General features: G+C 37.8%; 1 protein-coding gene across 15 annotated transcripts in view; it reads right to left on the bottom strand.

Moving 5' to 3' along the window:
• Window positions 1-59: 59 nt before the first annotated feature.
• unc-104 (uncoordinated-104) overlaps window positions 60-7,966 on the bottom strand; it is a 90,891-nt gene continuing 82,984 nt past the window's right edge. For 12 of the 15 annotated variants that reach the window (XM_053754341.1, XM_053754340.1, XM_053754345.1 and 9 more), the window contains 4 exons: window positions 7,442-7,637; window positions 6,888-7,024; window positions 6,482-6,583; window positions 60-4,613 (listed from right to left, as the gene is read on the bottom strand). In XM_053754341.1, the coding sequence (XP_053610316.1) occupies window positions 4,436-4,613; window positions 6,482-6,583; window positions 6,888-7,024; window positions 7,442-7,637 (613 nt within the window). In that variant the 3' untranslated portion in view covers window positions 60-4,435. The remainder of the gene's footprint in view (window positions 4,614-6,481; window positions 6,584-6,887; window positions 7,025-7,441; window positions 7,638-7,966) is intronic. The other 3 variants (XM_053754348.1, XM_053754349.1, XM_053754353.1) reach the window with 1 other exon arrangement.

Here is a 7,966-nt window from a genome sequence, read left to right as displayed (position 1 = left end):
CACCAATTCCCAGTAATGCAATGCGACGGGGGGGAGTAGGGTAAAAGAGAAAACAACGATTTGGAAATTTTCAAAGCATTTTATTTATGACCTTTAACACTGTGTATAATATATTTTGATAGTACATTTAGAGCAATGAGTAATATTACCAATCATTACATTGTTCTTATTTTCATAAATTGAATGAAATCCATAAATTATATATAGAATATATAATTTTTTTAAATATCATTCTCGCCCAACAATCAACAATCACTATCGAAATCACAAGGGTCGAGAGCCGCGGCGGCACGGCGCCCGACCTCCGCTCCAAACAATCAGTATACATAATAAAAGCACTAAATAAATTATACAAGCTCCGATAAACTACCCGCGGACCCATTCCACAAATAATTCTTTACAAACGTAACGTAAGAAAACAACTAGTCCTATAAAAATAGCAGCATAGTTTAAACAGTATTTTCTATAAAAATATATATGATTCAACCTCCGCTTTTACATCTAAAGATTTTAGAATTAAACATATAACAACTAAAAGAATTACGCAAACGAAATTACCAAGAAAATAATTCCATAAGTGTCCATTCGGCACGACCACGCCCGTGATTTATTTATCCTGCTCACTATCAACTACGTAAACATCATTTTGCTATGCAAAATACTTTACCCTAGTTATTTGAAAAGGAAATAATGTACAAACTTTGGAATGTTATACAAAATGACTAGAAATGAAAGTATTAACGTCATGATAGCTTGAGATCTCATTTTTCGTTCGTAAATAGAATTATACATTAAAGCGAGAAATTGACAAAGTACAAAATGGATTTTAAGACGTTATAATTCATTTTGCACCCAGCGGTGAGACATATTGCAAAATCATAGAAAATGGAAGAAAAAAATTTCTGCAGTAGACTTTCAGACATCGTATGTCGTAAACGGAACGTTAGATCCATGACAAAAATATCGACGACAATAATTTCAATTGAAATATTTATAACACACAGCATGTCTAAATTTGGATAATACTTTTTGTCATCTTACAACTATGTTTTTATTCTATACTAAATTATTATCAGGATATTTCCTAATGTTAGCCGAATATATAACGTCTACGATTCACTGTAAGCCGGTGATGGACTCGTAACAGAAGGAAAGCGATTTTCTTTAATGAAACTGTAACCCAATAAGTACCAAACGAATAAGTTATTTTATTTACAAAGACCGAGAGTCACTTAAGCTTATGTCATAAATATCTATGTACGTACGCTTGGATTTATTAGGATTGGAAATAGTCACCTAGAAGCGATAGTACAGTGACAATATTATCATATAATTTAACATTTATCAAAGCAGTAACGAGAGAGCTTGGACTTACAACAGATCGTTGAGACGAAACAAAGTCAAAGGAACATTATATAAAACTACAGTCACATACATTATCTAACTACGATGATATATATGTATATATCAATGATTTATGGACTGATGAAGTGTTCGTGTAATAGAACGTGACGTGTTCTATTAATCGTATGTGATTATTCGCATCATAGCATCGATCTATGGAGCCTACCCTACCACATACAATGCGACGCTCGCGGCGTCACTTGACTAGACATCAGCGGAATGGTTGAGTCTCGACTAAACCCACAGACAACGTATCGTCGGTAACATCCACATTAACCTACTTTATACAATCCAGTGAGAAAAAAAATAGAAAAAATAAATTACACAAATAATCCAAACTACGAAGTAGCGTACAAAGAAAATGTTTTATATCTTTTTTGTAACGCGTAGTCTATATTTAACTACATTGTCATTAATTTATTATGTATTTACAATCGATACTAAAATGTGAAAAGAATCAACGTATGACGTCATACGAATTCGGCCTATCGCCAGCTTCGGCCTTCGAGCCTCAAAATATATTTATTGTTCCGGTCTGGTCATACGTATATACAAGGTAAGTTACATTAATAAAATGTATCCAACATTACAAGAAATTCTTTATAGGTATGTTCAGTAATATTTTTCTCTCAATACAAGTCATATTAAATTCTTATTTCCTTACAAATGGAGTCTATCAGACATCGCTGGCGAATACGTTTTGTGCGCGAATTCATTTGGTTGCACAAGAGTATTGTGCGGTCACCAATCCTTCGCCAGTCGTTGTACCACGATACTTGAAACTTAACAAAACCACTCACAAACGGAGTTTTTGATCGGCAATCAAGTAACTTGGGAAGACAAGTCTATGTGACCCATTGTACAAGAGGTGTGTAAGACGCACACAACCGGTCTTTCCCATTTCAGGTGACAACACACACATAATATTTCAATTTCGGAAGGGTTCGCAACTCTTAAACTATGAAAAATCCAAGTTGACAGCACTGCAACGCGGTTACTGTGCTTGCACAGCAACCGCGTAACCTTTATGCAAGCACAGCATATGAAATTTCTCCCAATTGGGAGAAGTTTCATATAAAGGTTACGGCTCGAGTTAATGCGTAGGTCAATCCCTTTTCAAGTTGATAGTGTGCTGTCACTTTTACACAATAAAATTTCAATATCTCGAATAAATAAGAGCTTTAATACAATATGCATCTAGATTAAATCGTGGTCCAAAGACCGCAATGTTACAATAAATACTAAGCTTATATACGACGTGCATCCACCCTAATAGACATTGAAACAGCCATTATACTAGACATATATTATTGTTCAGATTAGGTTATTCTAATATTCAATCGGTAAATATTATCATTTCTTACCCCGTCGTTATTTTGTGCACCGGTTTGGTCCCCACAACCCACGATTGACCCTCTTGTTTACCAACCACCAAAAATACAGGATGTTAAAATAACACCTATTAACATATAAACTTGAGCCCGTTTCTCACTTCATTAGTTTTATCCATTTTTTCTGAGGTTTAGCTTGTGCATTAATTTACAAAAATCACCGTCACAAAATTTTGAGCGACCGCATCGATCGATGAAACTGTTTCGTTTGTAAATTAAGCCAGTGAAAAAAAATGGAGAAAATTGATGATGTGAACTTTGATTGCGTGAGAATCGAGCCCCAGGAGTGATGCGGTACCTTGAGTAGATCTTTTATGCGAAGTTTCAAGTTCATATTAACACTAAAAAAGGAGTCGTCATACGACGACGTCGACGAATACGAAAGCCTCCTGTTTTACAAATGTTAATATTAACTTGAAACTTCGCATAAAGAATTTACCCCAGGTACTTTGGTTACAGATATTTTGTTACATACTGTATACCCGTCCTTATTGGTAGCGTTAATTGTATCAGCGGTTCACTCATAATGAAATTGTGCGAGCAAGACGCCTATACTAATGTTCGCGTGCGAAAAGGACAAGTATACGATTCTGTTTTAACACGTAATTTGGCAGTTAGTATAGTTTAAAACTCTCAAATAGTAAAAAGGCCAACAGTATCAACATAGATACATATATAATACAATTTATTTACGTATAGACCGTATTTCGCATTAAATGCCACTGGTTTTATATTACTGCTAATAAATAAAAGATATGCTAAATTAATTGAATCATTTCATATTTAAATTCATTATTTCCAATATTCTGTGGTCCCAAATAGTGAAAACAAATTATTATAAGACTAAAATTATAATGCCAGACAGAAGTGGACCACATATCAATTTTCGCGTATAAAAATCTATAATCACCCCACCAAACCAGCCACAGACATACAACATCCATAACTTGGTATCTTTAGGTCCTTATTCGATTAACTTACATTTGACACAATCTAAAATCTGTCGTTTCAAAAAAAATCCTATAATTAAAGATGTGAACTTTATTCAATAATTAATCAAAAGTTGACAATTGAAAACTAACCACATTACTTTCCAGGACAGCTGAATGCAACGGTTACAACAATTAAACTAATTTTGTGTCTTGTTCAGTGCATTCAAATTTAAGCATATACTTACAGTGTCTTCCATCTCTCGCTTTATTCAGCCGTCATTTTGACTTCTTCGACACCATATTGTACAGTCTGCCACAGAGAAATCTGACCCCCTAAGAGATGGTGTTCAAATCGCGGGGGGGTCAGATTTCTCAGTGGCAGACTGTACATCGTTATATTTTTGACGTTCCACGAGAAAAAGTGCCCTATGGAGGGCAGTTGCTTACGTTCTACGCGCATAATAATAAAAATGAGCAAACGAAACGTCTTTGCTACTTCCTTCCATAAGGTACCTTTTCTCGTGGTACAGTCAACAACACATCAACCTACCCAAATTCATTACAAACTCGCCGCTATTATCACGCTATAGAGGTTCCATGCAGAGTAACTTGATGTGCTGTTGACTGTTTCAGTACGTCTTATCGTATACTGTCCAGCAAAGTATTGAGTTCACCCTAAGGACCTAAATAAGTAAAACGGTGGCCGTTTCAATATCCAAGGCGTTGCGCGGCGCGTACAGGCCTGTTTTGGAGATGGTTGTTACTGACGCACTTAAAAAACGAGGATAGACTCCATGGTGAGGTCTCATGCGTGCGCAGGCGCGGCGGGGGGGGCGGCGGGGGCGGGAGCGCCGCGCCGCGCCGACCGCGACCTGTGTGCAAGTAACTTTACGCGTGTATATTGTCATGGGCCATGCTGACCTTTGAAAGGAGATAGGTGGCGTACTAATCGGCCAACTTAATAGTTAAATTCTACAGTCTGTCAAGAAAGCGAGGAAAACAAATGAAGGCCCATCTCCTGTTTATCCATTTTCTTCACTTTCTAGACAGACTGTACTTACGTATTTTATTTAATTAATGGTTGATGAGCTAGGTTATGTAATTAAAATTATACTCATGTGTTATCCACGCAGATATCGACTATAGTTTCGATGTCTTTAGGATAGTGCGGGCTTGTTATTTACATCTCACCATCGAGTCGATTGGAAGTGAAACGTAGCAAACCAATCAGAGCGCGCCATTGTGACGCAACGACAACCACACCGCAATGTGATTATGTAGCTGCGACCACTTGCGAATCGACTCGAGACATGTAATACCAAACCCGCACTAAGTCCTAAGATCATTATGAAGGTCCGCCCACGCCGTAGCCAAATCGTATCACAGTTGAATATTTTTAATTACAACGTCTTGTCCTACTTTTAATCAAACAATTAGCTGCATATTGAAAATAAAGGGTTGAAATTATGTCGAGGAAAACTAATTTGATTTTCCATGACAATGTGTAGTAAATAAAATTTTAATATTTTAGGCAATGTTATATTAGTACGACACCTATTAGATTACGGGTTTTAGTCTATCACAGGCAGACTTCATTACCTCGTTCATTATGTAGTTAATTTGGTTATGTAGCCTATATAAACCATAACCCGTAAGTTAAATCTAAACTACTAAAACAGGAATGAAAATTTAAGAAAAGGAAAGATCTTACGACTGCCTGTGCAGTCGCTGTAGAAGTATATTTGAAATTTTCTAATTATGTGGGATTCGAACCTCAAATATGACAGACAGAAATAGGCTCAAACTGATTGAGTGACTTAGATTAGAGATTGACTTAGATGAGTGAATTGGTAGGACTAACAGATGATGGCGCAAGAACTACACGTACTACTACAAAACTGTATAGAAACGCATTTGGCACGAGTAGGACTCGAACCTGAGGCCTTCCGATCACAGGCGAACTTCTTAAGGGGCGTGCGGAGCATACATTTCCCATGCAAACCTAATACTAAAATAACAATTAAAGCGTGAATATTTCACGATACCATAGCATAGTATTAACCTAAGTTTCTATTCAAACATCTGTTCCAAAACTTTCAAATCCACTTAAAAAAATATGTGGTTTCTATTTTTGAACGAATCTAAATTTGGTTAATAAATGTGAAAAAATGTTAAGTTATCCTCGCTAACACTGGTTTTATTCAAGTAACCTAAAGGCATCTGACATGACTCTACCGACTACCTACCGACATGAACGTGGCAAGTAGTTGCAATACACTAGCGAACTTAAACTGTGAACCAGTGCAGGTTTCATCATATTTTCTTTCACCGGAAGCAAGTGGTGTTCTATGAAAACCACTTTATTATATTAGTCTGATTTGTATACCACAAATCATGTCATGACTCAAGACATTCAATGTGATTTTGGTATTAAGTTTGTATGGGAACAATACTTCACCGGCCCCTTAACTAGTGATTTGACGACTTCGGTGGCGGTCCTCGAGAGGTCTCGGGTTCGATACCCGGTCGGGTCATGATAGAAAATGATCTTTTTCTGATTGGCCCGGGGCTTGGATGTTTATCTATATATGTATATGTTATAAAATATAGTATCGTTGAGTTAGTATCCCATAACACAATTTTCGAACTTACTTTGGGGCTAGCTCAGTCTGTGTGATTTGTCCTAATATATTTATTTATTATTTACGACCACTTCAAACTATTAAACTACAGTAAGGTGGGATGGTGTCTCACCTGATTTGTCCGGCTAGCAGCGGGTTGATGGCGTACAGCCAATCATGGACCTCCTTGTCTCCGAGGGTCTGGAGTAGGTAGCCGCGCTCCTTGCTCACCACGCTGAGGCCAAGAAATCATTCATTAAAAAGACTGATCAACTCTCTAAGAAAGAATATACACAAAACTTTTTTATACACGTAAAGTATACTATAAACCTAAAGTATGCTTAGTCTCGTTCTGTCGATGTCAAATATTGTAAGGTGCTATAGTGACAAAAGATACTTTAGCTTAAAGTAACGACGTACTACTAATAGTAATACTGGGAGCGAGCCCCTCCCCACACCTGTTAGCTCTCACGATATCCCTAGAGACGTTCGAAATTCGACTGTAGGAACCAAGTAATAAGGCCGGGTTTGGTACAGACCTGAAGGTGTTGGGCATCCGCACCATCTGCTCCTGGTCTTCGGAGTACTCCACGTGCGCGTTGGCGAGGTTGATGACCGCGCGCTCGATGGGGTCGCGCTCGTCGCGGTAGATGAATACGTATGGCCGCCTTACCACCTATTAATACAGGACAAAAAGCTGTACACAGAGAAAACTCTTCGTTTCGCTAATCGAAGAAAAACGTGTATTAGAAATTACAAAACTAGCCAGAGACAACGAGTTTGCATAGCTGAAAGAGACAGAGGATTTCCATACAACTTCTCAGGCTACAAAGTAAAGCGCAAAGCGGCCAGTTTAGCATTGTAACACATGGCCACCGGTTTCTTGTAAATTTTTAAAAGTTTTTTAAACGTAAATTGTTATTTTGTGTAGTACCACTTTTTTAATTTACGCTAATAGATAAATAGAGATGATGGCGCTGGTGAGTCTGGAGCACCCCCTTAAAACGTGGAGTTTCTTTGCGATTGGAATAGTAAAGTACTAGGCTAGCAGCGAAACAATGGAGTTTTGAAAGTTCTGTCCTATAATACGAACCAGCCATCTCTTCTTCCATCCGTGAGTTCCGTGCTGCAGCACATTGAGGTAGCCCCTGCGGGCCACGGCGGCGGAGACCCTCACTTCCTCGCACTCCGGGACGTACAGAGCCCCGGCCGCGGACATCACGCCAGGGTTGCCGGCCGCCCATCCCGACATGGACTTCTCCAGGAGCGCCCGCTCGGGGGAACATAATCTATAAAATAATACGTTTTGTTTCAATTTAGAATCAAGAAGACTTTTACTTGATTTTATTCTTGTATATTTGCTGTGTCCTCGAGAAATAAGTTACTATAAAATTGATATCATATACCTTACGAATCGATGCAAATGCGCCGGTCAATCGATTGTTTATCTATTGTGTCTTGATTCTAAGCGATCGACGGGTTAATTTAATTACATTTAATTTTATATACATCGACTGGAGTGGAAAACGGATTTTTAACGAAATACATTTTTTTTTGTCAATGCAATACCAAATATAATGGTTTAGATTGGTTGATAAACACTCAGTGTTGCCAACCA

The sequence above is a fragment of the Plodia interpunctella genome, chromosome 14 (assembly GCF_027563975.2).
Source record: "Plodia interpunctella isolate USDA-ARS_2022_Savannah chromosome 14, ilPloInte3.2, whole genome shotgun sequence".
Taxonomy (NCBI): Eukaryota; Metazoa; Arthropoda; class Insecta; order Lepidoptera; family Pyralidae; genus Plodia; species Plodia interpunctella.
Note: the sequence above shows the minus strand (reverse complement) of the source record. Positions and strands in the feature narration are given on the sequence as shown.